This window comes from Ostreococcus tauri, assembly GCF_000214015.3.
Source record: "Ostreococcus tauri WGS project CAID00000000 data, contig chromosome 11, whole genome shotgun sequence".
NCBI classification, from domain to species: Eukaryota; Viridiplantae; Chlorophyta; class Mamiellophyceae; order Mamiellales; family Bathycoccaceae; genus Ostreococcus; species Ostreococcus tauri.
This window is the reverse complement of record NC_014436.2, coordinates 66,204-78,718: the sequence shown is the minus strand read 5'-3', so window position 1 is coordinate 78,718 and position 12,515 is coordinate 66,204. Positions and strand designations below refer to the sequence as shown.

Sequence of the window (12,515 nt, the reverse complement as noted above, 5' to 3'; positions counted from 1 at the left end):
ACGCGCGAGGCGACGCCGCGCTCGAGGTCGAGGTCGATTTGTGATGGAGAGACGAAGCGAATGTGTTTTTATCGTCTATGCGTTGGTTTCTATTCGTGCGCCGCGCGAGCGCGGTTTCGGGACGTTGACGCGGGGCGCGTTTTTTACCGGGCGGCGACGCGCTTTTGAGACGCCCTGTACGCCGCCTTGCCGGTGCGACTGACGCCGCGGTCGTCCACGAAGGTCTTGACGCCCCGGTCGTCGGTGTACCACCGTGGTTTCGCCGCGACCGTGGCGGACGACGCGGACGCGCGCGAGGCGAACTCGGATCGAGCCGCCGGCCGAGCCTTGGCGCCGGATTTAACGCCGCCGAACTGCGCGGCGTAGTCCACGTGCACGATCTCACCCTCGTGAAACGCCCCCACCGCGAGCTCGCGCACGGGAACGAAGTGCGGCAATCGCGCGCGCCACGGCGCTCGAGACGCTGGATTGTTCGTCGGGAGCGCCGCCAAGCGGCTCGTCGACGGCGCCGACGTCTCTCTCTCGCGCGCGTCGTCCTCGATCGCCCTCGACCGCCCACGATCGCCCCAACCCGCGTCCCACCCATCGTCATCGTTCCACCCATCGTCCGAATCCTCCTCGTCCACGTCTAAATCCTCGTCTACGTCCGCGTCCGTCGTCTCCGCCGGTCGCTCGGTCGTCTCGGCGCGTCGTCGCGCCTCCGCGCCGCGCCTCGGCGCGATCAACCCATCGCTCTCTACATCCACATCCCACGCCTCGGAATCATCGTCGACATCCCACGCCGCGCCCTCGATCGTCGTCGCGCCCGTCGCGGTCGCGTCGACGTCCCCGCGCCCGCCCGCGCGCGCGACGTTCACATCATCATCGTCGTCGCCCCCCCCACCCCCCGACGTCGTCGCCGTCGCGTCCCCACCCGTCCGAGGACGACGACGACGCCCCATCGTCGCGCGCCCGCCCCCATCCGTCGCTCCCGACGCTCCGATCGCTCGCGTCGTCGTCGTCCCAATCGCCCATCGCACTTTGCCGTGTGTTCATCCACGGATGCGCTAAATATATCGCCTCGCGCGCGACGTCAGTGCGTCGCGCCCGTCGCGTCGACGCCGCGGCGCGGTCGGGAGGCGTGAAAAGGCGCGCGCGACGCCCCGGCGACGGGTGAGACGACGCGTGGGAGGGGTGAAAAGGTGAGAATCGCACCCATCGAGACCTGAGACACGACGACGACGCGCATGCGCGACGAACGCCCCGCGCGCGGGCGCGAGCGCGACACCCGAGGGCGTGGACGCGCGCTCGTCGGACGCGGCGTCGGACGAAGCGTCGGAGGAAGTGGGAGCGCGCACGCGTCGGCGCATCGCGGGATCGTCGCGGCGCGCGAGGCGAAACCGAGCGTGCCGAGACCCGTGGTGTTGCCGAGCGTGCGGGCGGAGACGGGGACGAGCGTGGACGCGCGCGCGGTCGTTGACGCTCGACGGACCTGGGGTGGGGTCGGGCGTGGACGCGGTGGTGGACGAGGGGTGGACGGCGGACGCGGAACGACGCGGGCGGATGAGGGCGGCGGCGCGAGAGACGGAGACGGCGACGTCGACGTCGATGCGAATGGTGGGGTGAAGAGGGAGCTCGCGTTGGCGGGTGCGACGTGGGCGCGACGAGACGCGTTCGAGCGCGAGGGGTCGTCCGGGGCGGGACTTGGGGGGAAATCGGGCGACGCGCGGGAGTATCCGGCGCTCGGACGCCGGAGCGGAGAGCGAGGCGACGGCGCGGGCGATCACGGGCGCGAGGACGATCGTGGGATCGGATCGGAGATTGTGAGAGATGTCAGATTATACGCCGGCGACGACGGAGGGGCGCGACGGAGCAGACGAGAAGATGAGGACGAGCGGTACGTCGGACCGTCGCCGGCGGAGAGTCGCGGACGAGGCGGCGGCGGACGCACGTTCGCACCGCGCGCGCTCTTTCGACCGCGAAGTGGCGACGGTGATGGTTGCGACGATAATGATGTGATCCCGGGGATGGAAGACGACGACTCGCGTCGCAGACGCGACGAGGTGAGAGAGGAGAACGGCGAGACGGATGAAGCCGTCTCCGCCGCGCGCGTGGCGTACGAGGAGGAGATACGCCGCATCATGGACGAGCGCGCGGGACATTCCACCGATGTCGGCGACGAAGAGTCGAGCGCGGCGATGAATACGTCTCCGGAGCGCAGAGGGTACGATCCGATGGCGCCGCCAAAGGTCCTCATCAAACCGTCGGCTCTCGCGTCCGCGGGAGAGGACGCGCGCTCGGAACTGACGGTTGCCGCAGCGCCTGCCAGAGTGGAGCGAAACGTGGACACTCCTGGAAGTGATCTGCTGCAGTCCCGAGGCGCGGGTGCGCCGGTGGTTCTACGACGTCCAACACCTCCGGCGCAACCCGAACCGGCGGTCCTGAAGCCGGAAACCGTCGTCGTTCTCAAAAGCGCCGTCGAAGCCGATGATAAGGGTAGGAAGAAAAGAGGAGGGAAGAAAGTTCGCGAGCGTGAAGAGCGCCGTGCGTCTCGCGCGGTGAAGGAGTCCACCGCGGTGCACACCAAACGAGGCGCCGCCTCGGGAGTATCAAGAGCAGCTGAGAGCGACACGAAAGCGTACGCCGGTGGTGCGTACGTTGCGCACCCGGGGATATACGCCGTGCCGTTCTCTGACGCCACCGGTGGATTGTACGCGCCGTTCACTCCGGGCTATCCCGCTGGATACGTCACGAGCGGATACTACGGCTTCCAGTCCGCGCAATCGTGGACTTCGGCGGAATCCGCGACGAGCGACGGGATGCCGTACCCGTACATCGCGCCTCCTGTGACCGTTCCCGCAAATGCACCGTTTGATATCAACGCCACGGGCACGTACGGCGCTTCCGCGGCCGAGCCCACGGAGTCGGTCGTGAACCACCTGACGAAGCGTCTGGATAATCTCCCGACGAGCCTCGGCGCCGAGTTTGGATCGACGGATGACTTGTCGGCGTTCGCGGACGAGTACCGATTAGAGCATGCGCGTTCAAGCGGATCTCCGCTCGCCGCTCGCGGGCACCGATACGACCCATCCCAACAACAACAGCACGCGCAGAATATGCGCGCGCAAAGACAAGAGGTAGAGCGTAACAGACGCCGCCGACAGCGCCCGACGCAGAAACGCGACGCGACGACGAGCGCGTGAATACACGCGACGACCGATGCGCGAGGAGCCGCTCCTGAGAATTCTAATTCATTCACGTAATCATTTCAAAAGCCATCAAAGCCATCCGCCTCGAGTTCGCCCGCGACGGCGACGCCGCGCTCAAAAAACGCCCGAACCCGCGGATCACCCACCAACAGCGTCCTCGCCCCATCGCTCCGCGCGCGCATCGCATCATCCTCCCGCATCGCCGCGAGCATCGCCATCGTCTCCCGCACGCGCGCCCCCACCGCGTCGACGTTCCGTCGCGTCTCTTCGCGAATCAACGCATCGCGCGTCCGAAACCAATCCTCCTCCGCGCGATCCGTCCCGATCGACCGCGCGTTCGCCACCTCTCGACACCGCGGATAACACCTCGGCACCGCCGGGAACGCGCGAACGACGTGCGCGCCCCCCGCGCCCGGCGCGATGGATGTCCTCGAGAAATCGCCGCGGGCGTTCGCGGCGTCCCCATCGCCCGCGCCCTCGACCACCGCACCGTGGACCACCGCGCGACGCGCGCGCGCGGACGCGAGGATAAAAAATCCACCACCCCATTCGCGCCATCGTCGTCGTCGTCGTCGCGTCGTCGTCGCGCGCGCGCGCGTCATTCCATCGCGCGCGAATCGTCGCGAATCGTCGCGTCGGCGGTCCGAACGGGCGACGACGATAAAAACACATCGCTCGACCACACCCGTAGTCGAGCTCGACGACGGCCATGTCGCGCGCATCGACGACCCACGGACGGACCACGACGATAAAAACACATCGCTCGACCACACCCGTAGTCGAGCTCGACGAAGACGATGTCGTGACGACGCGCGCGTCGACCGCACCGCGTCGGCACTCACGCGCGGTCGACGACGCGCGAACGCGCGCGAGGCGATCGAACGGTGCGCGCGCGCGCGCGAGGAGGACGACGACGACGCGCGCGGGACGATGGGTGGATTCGCGCGCGAACGGGACGATCGCGAGCGGTGGATGCGGTGGATGGCGATGGTTTGCCGTTGCGCGCGCGGTCGAGCGCGATCGTCCACGCGGGGAGACGGATGACGATCGACGCGCGGCGAACGGTGGGGAAGGATACGATCGCGTGGGTGTCGGCGTCGAGCGCGGTGGAGAGGGTGCGGAGAGGGGCGCGAGGGAGAGATTTTGGAACGCGGATGACTGACCGCGCGGACGACGCGTCGTTCGATCGATCAGAGATGTCGCAGGACCCGAGAGACCGCCCGAGCGGGCCGCCGTATTTACACCCGGGAATGATGGGGATGCCGTTCCCGGTCGGGGCGCCGGCGATGACCCCGGAGCAGTTTCAGGAGCAGTACGGGGCGACGTTGAGGAGACATCAGGCGCAAATTGCGCACGCGGTGGCGATGAACGCGGCGGCGAGCGCGAATCCGGCGTACGCGGCGCAGCAGGCAAAGTTGAGGGAATTTTGGCGGGAACAGATGATGGAGATCCAGGCGACGCACGACTTCAAGAATCATCTCCTGCCGCTGGCGAGGATCAAGAAGATCATGAAGAGCGACGAGGACGTGCGAATGATTTCGAGCGAGGCGCCGGTTCTGTTCGCCAAGGCGTGTGAGATGTTCGTCTTGGAGCTCACCATGCGTGCCTGGGCGCACGCGCAAGAGAATAAAAGGAGGACTTTACAGCGCGGGGATATCGCGGCCGCGATCACGAAGACGGACATCTTCGATTTCTTGATCGACATCGTGCCCAGGGACGAAGCCGGTGAGGGCGGCGGCGACGACGGCGAGAACGAGGGTCCGTCTGCGCCACAGTTGGGCGCGTTGCCAATTTTCCCACCTCAACAGCTCGTGTCGTCCATACCGGGCGTTCCCGGGACATCCGCGCGTCCTGGATACGCCTTCGATTTTCCCCCGCCCGAGACGGTCGAAGCCGCTCCGAGCGACTCGGCGCCTCCATCGTCCGTCACGAACGACGAGTCCTAAAGTCGCTCGACCGCGCGGCGCACCATTTCCCTCCACACATCACATCACTTCACCTGAAGTAGTCTCCTTTAGCGAAGACGACGTTGAAATAACACGTTTATCAATGCTCGCGAAGACGCGGCCTCGACGCGTCTCTGTGGGCCAAACCCTACTGGGGCTTGATCAAGGTGATTACACGCGACGCGCGCGTCACACACCGTCGTTCGCCCGCCGAACACCGACACAGGACGCGACGAACACTCGCGTCGAGCTCTTCCGCGGTCGCCTCGGTCGCCTCGACCGCTTTCGAGTCGCGTACGCGTGGGTGCAACCCTTTCGAAGGGTTCGTTCGACTTTGACGTCACCATGGCGACGATGACGCTATCGTTGAGACGTTTCGCGGCTCATTCCGCCGCGGCGCGCGCGCCTGGGACGAAGCGATCGCGCACGGTCGTCCGCGGCGTCGTTCGCGGGACGCACGGGCGTAAAAGATGGACGATCGTGGCCAAGGCGGATGGGGAGCCGGCGAGCGTGAGCGCGTCGTGCTCCATCGACGACCCGGCGTCGTGCTCGCTGGCCGATCTTGAGTTGATGTACGTCGACGCGCTGTGGAATTACTACAACGGTGGGAAATTCACGCTGACGGACGAGCAGTACGATCGATTGAGAGAAGAGCTCAACTGGCAAGGGAGCGGGTTTCCGACTTTGCGGAGATACGAGATTGAATTCGTGCAAGCCGCGATCTCGTACTCTCGCGGGGAGGCGGTCGTGGACGACGCCAAGTACGAGGAGTTGAAGCGAAAGGTTAAGGCTGCGGGAAAGCGCACCGACGTGACGGCGCTGCTTCTGTACGCCAAGGGGAAAGAACTCCTCGATGAGGCGGAGTTTGAACTCTTGTCGGGGGAGATGAAAAAGTTAGGGATCGATGTCGGCATGAGAGGGGCGACGTGCACGCTTTCGCAGACGAGCGCGGAACTTTCGAACGATCCGGCGAGCGTGGCGTCGATGTACAGCGCTCTCGCCATCGCGCCCTTCGCCGTGGGATTGGCGCCGAGCATCCTCCTGGGATTTGTCGGCGTCCACCTCCCGGCGTCCCTCTCCCTCGGCTTCGCCCTCACCGTTTGCGCCGCGCTCACGTACAAGCTCGTAGTCTACACCAATCTGCAAAACGCCGAAATTTTGCTCGGCGCTTGCCCGTGCTGCGAGATGCCCATCAAGCAGTTCTTCGGCGGCGAGGCTCCGTTGGAGAAGTTTGAGCACAAGTGCTCCGCGTGCGGCACGGTGTGCACGCTCAACCGACCGCAGCGGCTCATCGAGACCGCTGGTGGTTTAGGCCGCGCTTAGAAGAAGAAGCGTGTCCGTTGCCGTCGCACGACGTGGCGAATGTAATTTGAGCGATTCATCATTGACCAAAGAAATCGATAAATAATCTTCTACTACGTCCCGCGTCTCGTCGCCTTGAGTCTCGCCAGCGACGCTTCGCGCGCAGCGACGCGTTCTTTAGCTATGAGTTCTAACGCGATCGTACGCGCACTTTTAGCGCCCGCGACGAAGAGTAGCCACGACGAGAAAGCCGCTCGTTTTGTCGCCGTCGCCCGCACGCGCTCAATCACCGCGACGGCTCTCTCGCGCGCCGTCCTAGAGGCGAGCGAACGCTCGGGAATCTCCACGTTTGACATAGCTCGACTCCATCGGATCATCACTCGCCTCGCGAGCGCCCGTTCGCCCGCTCTGGAGACCTCCACGCCGACGGCCCAGTGTACCAAACATCGACGAACGCGCTGCTCGTTCGCGCGTCGCTCGATCTCCGATCCCTTTCGCGACAACTCCACGGCTCGATGAAATGACGCGAACGCATCCTTAAGCGCTCGTCTACGCGATCGTTCAAGCACCATGCGAGCGCGTATGTTAAACACGGCGCCTTCGATCCACTTTGCCAACGCGCGGCGCAACCGACTCGCCTCGGCGAACAACCTCGCGCGCTTTTTCTTTTCCAGTTTCGCCCAAATCGCCGCATTTTGCATCCGCTCCCTCTCTAGCGCGTCCTCTAGCTCTCTCACGAGGCTGTCCCGCTCCATCCGTAACGCGTCCGCCTCCGCCTCGGCGCGTCTCGCTCGCGACTCCGCGCTCGAGGCGAGCGCCCGCAGCTCCCTCTCCTGCGCCTCGCTCGCGTCGCGCCAAAACGTCTCCCTCTCCCCGAGTTCCGCCGTGAGCGCCTCGATCTCTCGCGCCGTTCTCGTCGTCGTCGACGCGAACTCGAGTCTTCTTCGCGCGTCCGTCGCTTCCATCGACGCATCCCGCGCGACGCGCGCGCTCGGACGCGTCGACGCCGCGCGTAACGCCTCCACCTCCCGCGCGAGTCCATCCGCGGCTCGAGAGACGCTCGGCGACGCCCCGGGCGCCATGGACCGCGCGCGCGGTGGTGTGATGTTCAAAATTTGGATATTTTGTGCGTCGTCCGCGAGCCCATCGCGCGCGTGCGCGTCAGAATGCGCCGACGCGCGCTCGAGAACATCACGCGCGCGTCGACGTCGATCGCCTCGACGCCGGGCGCGCGCGCGGGCGCGGTGATGGATCGATGTCGGGCGTTTGGCTCGCGCGTGAAGGATGTCAATGAAAAGCGCGGGAAAGTCATCTCTCGCGTTGGGTGGACGCGCTTGGCGCTGGCGACGCGATCGAGGCACGGACGGTCGTTGCCGATCGATCGTCGAGTCGTTCGCGCGGCTCCAGTGGTGAAAGCGAGCGAGTTGGAGACGACGATGGAGCGTCGGGGGACGACGCGAGTGCGCGAGCTGTCGAACGCGCACGAGGGCGTCGAACGGTGGATCGTCTTCAGTGATTTACACGTCAGTAAGCGCACGATGGAGACGTGTCGAGAAGTTTTGAGAAGGGTGAGCGAAGAAGCTCGAGCGATGAAGGCTGGGGTGGTGTTTTTGGGGGATTTTTGGCACGCGCGCGGGGCGATTCCGGTGGAGCCGCTGAACGAGGCGCTGCAGCTAATGTCGAGCGCGAATTGGACGGCGCCGACGATTATGATCCCAGGAAATCACGACCAAGTCACTGCGGGTGGAATGTCTCACGCGTTGACGCCCTTGGCGAAGGCGAACGCTAATATCGTCGTGTTCGATGGACCGACTCTGTACGGCGGAGCGCTCTGGTTGCCGTACCGAAGAAACGCAGACGAACTGAAGCGGGCGATTCAGGAGACCAAAGGAGAGTTTAACGCGATATTTTGTCACGCGGATGTCATCGGGGCATCAATGAACGAGACGTTTCAGGCGCGTGATGGGCTTGATCCCGCGTTGTTCGGAGGTGCGAACACGTACACGGGGCACTACCACAAGCCGCACGTCGTGCCGAACACGAACATCACGTACGTCGGATCACCGTACGAGGTCTCGCGTTCGGAGGCCGGTCAGAAGAAAGAACTTATCGTCTTGGACGCACGCACTTGGGTTGAAGGCTCCAACACGCGAGTTGAGTTGAACATCGGTCCCAAGCACTTTGCCGTGGAGGGACTCGACGCCGGCGTCCCAACGAGCGCTCGCGCGGGCGACATCATTCGATGGACGCTCCCGATCGAGATCCTTGATTCCGTGTCCGATGCCACACCGTCCGCTATTCGAAAGGCGCGAGATGATGGTTTCATCGTGGAGGTGTGCTACACGGCCAAGGAGCTTGCCGCGCGTATACCAAAGGCGGAGGAGCTCGGACCGACGGGTCTGTTCGATGCGTATGCGGTCGCGAGCAACATGACGCCGAGTGTGAACGATTTCGGCCGCGAAGTCCTGCGCGAGGTCGCGAGCGCCGATGATGCACCGGAAACGCGAAGAGCGGCCAAGGGTGTGAGCGTCTCATTCGCCGCCGTGGAGCTGGAAGGCTTCGGGACGTTTCAATCAACCACGCGGTACGCGCTCGGATCGAGAGGCGTGTGCGTGGTCATCGGCGAAAATCGCACGGACACGTGCTCAGACTCGAACGGGGCGGGCAAGACGACGCTCGTCATGTCGCCAATGTGGGCACTCACAGGACAGAGTGATTTAAGGATAGACGGCGCGGGGTCGGGTAAATCACTGACGAAATCTGACGTCGTCAACGACTCGACCAAGTTCGGTCGGGTTCGTTTGGAGGGGCATTTGAACAATGGAGTTCCCTTCTGGGTCGAGCGCAAGGTGAATAGAACGAAACTCGTCAGTCTGAAGTACGGTATCAATGGTGAGGAGAAGACGATGGCGGAGTCTAAGCTGACGCAACAGGGCATCAACGACGATCTCGGCGCAGATGTCATTGCCAACACGACGTTTCACGGACAACATACCGTCGGCGCGCTCTTGGATGCGAACGACGCGACGTTGAAGGCGGCTTTGGGTAAACTTGTTGAAGCCGACACATGGACAAAAGCGAAGGACATCTCGAGGAAGCGGGTGAGCGAGATCAAGGGGACGATGAGCGCCATCTCTGCCGAGGTCAAGGCCAGAGAGGATTACATCGCTCGCACGCGCAGTCGTCGCGACCAAGCGCTCCGAGAGAGCGAGAGTTGGGAACAGCAGCGTCGTCGTCGAGTCTCGGAGCTCGAGGCGAGCTCGTCGGCGGCGTCAAGAACGTTCACGCACTTCCTATCAATGACGAATCACTTTTTACAGAGACTACAGCGCGTCGGTGAGGCACTCGAGGTGACTTCGTCGCAGGCGGAGGGCGTGATCGACTTGTCGAGAAACAATTCGGCAAACGCGGCGAAGATGTTCGAGGTGAAAGAATCGGAGTTAGAACACAAGATGGGTGTCATCGAGGGGGAGATTGAACGACTGAACGCCGCCGTGCGCGAGTGGCAGGCGAAGGAAGCGAGCGCCGGAGCCGTCGGGCGACAGTGCCACACCGCGGTGGGCATGTTCGTCGGCGCTGACGGCGGCGCGCACTCGCATCCAAACGGCGTGGGCACTTGCGATCGCTGCTTACAGCCCATTGATCCGACGCATCACAAGCAAACCTTAATCAAATTGAAGGACGAAGCCCGCAAGGCGGCGTTGGAACACGGTCAGACGATTAAGGAACTCGAGCGCGCAGTGGAGGCGCTCAATAGAGCGATGGAGGGGAGACGCAAACTCTACGACGACGCAGCTTTGGCGAGGAAAGCCGAACGGACACGCGTTGAATCGAGCGCGACCGCCGCGTCAAATGCCACGGATCAACTGAGGCAAGCACAGCGATCTCTGAGCATCGTCGGCGCCGCGGTGTCACGTGCGGAGATGCTCTTAAATTCTGCTCCCGAAGACGCCGTGCGAGAGGCGTTGACGATGTCTCTGGACGACGCGTTTACGGCGCCAGCGGCGCTGTCCACACCGAAGGATTCGCCATCGAAGATTTTGGCCGGGATGAATCCGGATTTGATGGGCGTCACATCGTCCACGCAGTCCAGCGCGACGAAGACGATGATCGTGGATGCCGAGCGCATGAATGTTAACGACGTTGAATTCGTGCGTCGATTGGTGAAGAGCGCCGAAGACATCATCGTCGACGGCGAGCGCGCCGCTCGCGAGGCCTCGCGAAGACTCCAAGAGCTGAACGAGTTTGCGTCCACGGCACACACGAATCCGCACGCGAGTGCGCTCGAAGAATTGGACGCGCAGCTCGCGAGCGAGTCGGCGTCGCTCGAGACAAGAGTGGAGGCGCTGAACGAAACTAGCGAACTTCTCGCGGTCGCCCAAGCCGCCGACGCGGCGTTCGGGACGAAGGGGATCCAGAGTTATCTTTTCGAGGGTGCGCTTGGCGATTTGAGCGCGCGCGTGCGTCAGTATATGGATGCGCTCACGGGTGGCGCGTTGTCGCTCGAGCTTCGTCCAGCTGGTGCCGGCTTTGCGGCGGACGTCGACGAGACGAGCGATGAGACCGACGACAGCGATGCGGACGACGACAGTGAGAAGAAGAAGACGCGTAGACGAAAGAAAGCACCAGAACCGCCAAGCGCGAGCGCGGCGGAGCGTATTGAGCGCGTCATACACGCCCGTCGCCACGACGGCGTCATGGTCCCTCGATCACTTCGGCAGTTGTCCGGTGGCGAGCGACGACGAGCCGCACTCGCGCTCGCGCTCGCGTACGCCGATCTCGCCTCCGAACGATGCGGTGTTGCGTGCGACACCTTGGTTCTAGACGAAGTCGTGCAACACCTCGACGCCGAGGGCATTTCTCGCGTCACCAGCCTCTTGCGAGCGCTCCCGAAGAAAACGGTTCTGTTGACGAGCCAAGCCGACAGCTCCACCGCGCACTTATTCGACGTCGTGGACAAAGTGGTGAAGGGCGTCCAAGGTTCGTCCGTCGCGATCGCCTCGGGAGCTGACGTCGATTGGGAGGAGGAGTTGAACGCCTCCGAGCGCGCCTGAATCGAGCGTAGAGTTGTTGTTACACACAAACCATCAAAAATTGTCGAGACCAATTCCGCGCGTTCCGTTCACTCGGCGCCCTCCTCGAACCGCTTCGTCGCGCGCCCCTTGCACTGAAACGCCTTACGCTTCGCCTCGAACAAACGTTTCTTCGTCACCTCCTCGTCGTCCTCTAAATCTTCCTCGTTTACGTCCGGATCGTGAAACCGCACCGGCGCGCGCTTATTCGACCCTCGTTCCGGCGACGCCGGAACCGCCGATCCCGAACGCGCTTCCCCACGCATCGTCGATCGTCCATCCGCCTCCATCTCGACGTTCCCATCGTCCCTCTCCACCCCCGCGCGCTCTCGCACGTCTCGTCGCACCAACGCGTCCAACTTGGCCAAAACCTCTCGATGCGTCCGCTCGCGCTCCGCCAACGCCTCCGCCGCCCCCCCCGAGCGCTCGCGCCCTACTTCTCGGTCGTCGTCGAGCACTAAATCGTGAAACAACTCCCTCGGCGGCGAGTGCCACGGGGTTTCGATCTCATCGATCGTCATCGTCGCGCTCCGCTCGGCGAAATTCTTCGCCAGATTATCTTCATCCCACGCCACCCCACGCGTCGGTCGCGCGTCGCGTCCCATCGTCCGCGCCACCGCGCGCGCGCCCCGTGGACGCCGTCGACGGCGTCGAGCGATGCCGTCGCGCGTGGCCGTCGTCGCGATGCCGTCGGTCGCGCCTTTCGTTTCCCGAACGCCTTTCAATTCCGCGAAAATCACCTTTCGAGGCACCTTTGAAGAAAAAAACACCGGTCGCGACCGACGCACCGATCGGATTCCCGCGCGCGCGCGCGTCGACGACGACGACGACGGCGACGATCGACGCGGACGGGCGCGCGGGACGTCGCGCGCGGCCGTCCGCGTCGGAGATCGCCCGTGTGGTGCGCGCGGCGACGACGGGGGGTGGATCGACGACGACGCTCGATGCGCTCGCGCGTCGATCGCTCGTGACGTTCGCGCGGGCGACGGCGGGCGCGACGACGGATC

General features: G+C 64.2%; 8 protein-coding genes across 8 annotated transcripts; 4 read left to right on the top strand and 4 right to left on the bottom strand.

The window, feature by feature from the left end:
- Positions 1–143: 143 nt before the first annotated feature.
- On the bottom strand, positions 144–941 carry OT_ostta11g00370 (unnamed product; the record flags this gene model as incomplete). The annotated part of the gene is made up of 1 exon (XM_022982943.1): positions 144–941. One exon carries the CDS (start codon positions 939–941, stop codon positions 144–146), a length of 798 nt encoding a protein of 265 aa, XP_022839889.1.
- Positions 942–1,226: 285 nt separating this feature from the next.
- OT_ostta11g00360 (unnamed product) lies at positions 1,227–3,182 on the top strand (the record flags this gene model as incomplete). Its single annotated transcript, XM_003081789.2, has 1 exon — positions 1,227–3,182. The coding sequence occupies one exon, from the start codon at positions 1,227–1,229 to the stop codon at positions 3,180–3,182; it is 1,956 nt and encodes a 651-aa protein (XP_003081837.2).
- A 65-nt stretch (positions 3,183–3,247) lies between these two features.
- Positions 3,248–3,790, bottom strand: OT_ostta11g00350 (unnamed product; the record flags this gene model as incomplete). The annotated part of the gene is made up of 1 exon (XM_022982942.1): positions 3,248–3,790. One exon carries the CDS (start codon positions 3,788–3,790, stop codon positions 3,248–3,250), a length of 543 nt encoding a protein of 180 aa, XP_022839888.1.
- Positions 3,791–4,384: 594 nt separating this feature from the next.
- Positions 4,385–5,134, top strand: OT_ostta11g00340 (Transcriptional activator NFYC/HAP5 subunit; the record flags this gene model as incomplete). The annotated part of the gene is made up of 1 exon (XM_022982941.1): positions 4,385–5,134. One exon carries the CDS (start codon positions 4,385–4,387, stop codon positions 5,132–5,134), a length of 750 nt encoding a protein of 249 aa, XP_022839887.1.
- A 345-nt stretch (positions 5,135–5,479) lies between these two features.
- On the top strand, positions 5,480–6,457 carry OT_ostta11g00330 (unnamed product; the record flags this gene model as incomplete). The annotated part of the gene is made up of 1 exon (XM_022982940.1): positions 5,480–6,457. The coding sequence occupies one exon, from the start codon at positions 5,480–5,482 to the stop codon at positions 6,455–6,457; it is 978 nt and encodes a 325-aa protein (XP_022839886.1).
- A 92-nt stretch (positions 6,458–6,549) lies between these two features.
- OT_ostta11g00320 (unnamed product) lies at positions 6,550–7,518 on the bottom strand (the record flags this gene model as incomplete). Its single annotated transcript, XM_003081787.2, has 1 exon — positions 6,550–7,518. One exon carries the CDS (start codon positions 7,516–7,518, stop codon positions 6,550–6,552), a length of 969 nt encoding a protein of 322 aa, XP_003081835.2.
- Positions 7,519–7,683: 165 nt separating this feature from the next.
- Positions 7,684–11,490, top strand: OT_ostta11g00310 (P-loop containing nucleoside triphosphate hydrolase; the record flags this gene model as incomplete). Its single annotated transcript, XM_003081786.2, has 1 exon — positions 7,684–11,490. One exon carries the CDS (start codon positions 7,684–7,686, stop codon positions 11,488–11,490), a length of 3,807 nt encoding a protein of 1,268 aa, XP_003081834.2.
- A 68-nt stretch (positions 11,491–11,558) lies between these two features.
- On the bottom strand, positions 11,559–12,113 carry OT_ostta11g00300 (unnamed product; the record flags this gene model as incomplete). The annotated part of the gene is made up of 1 exon (XM_003081785.1): positions 11,559–12,113. One exon carries the CDS (start codon positions 12,111–12,113, stop codon positions 11,559–11,561), a length of 555 nt encoding a protein of 184 aa, XP_003081833.1.
- Positions 12,114–12,515: the final 402 nt, after the last annotated feature.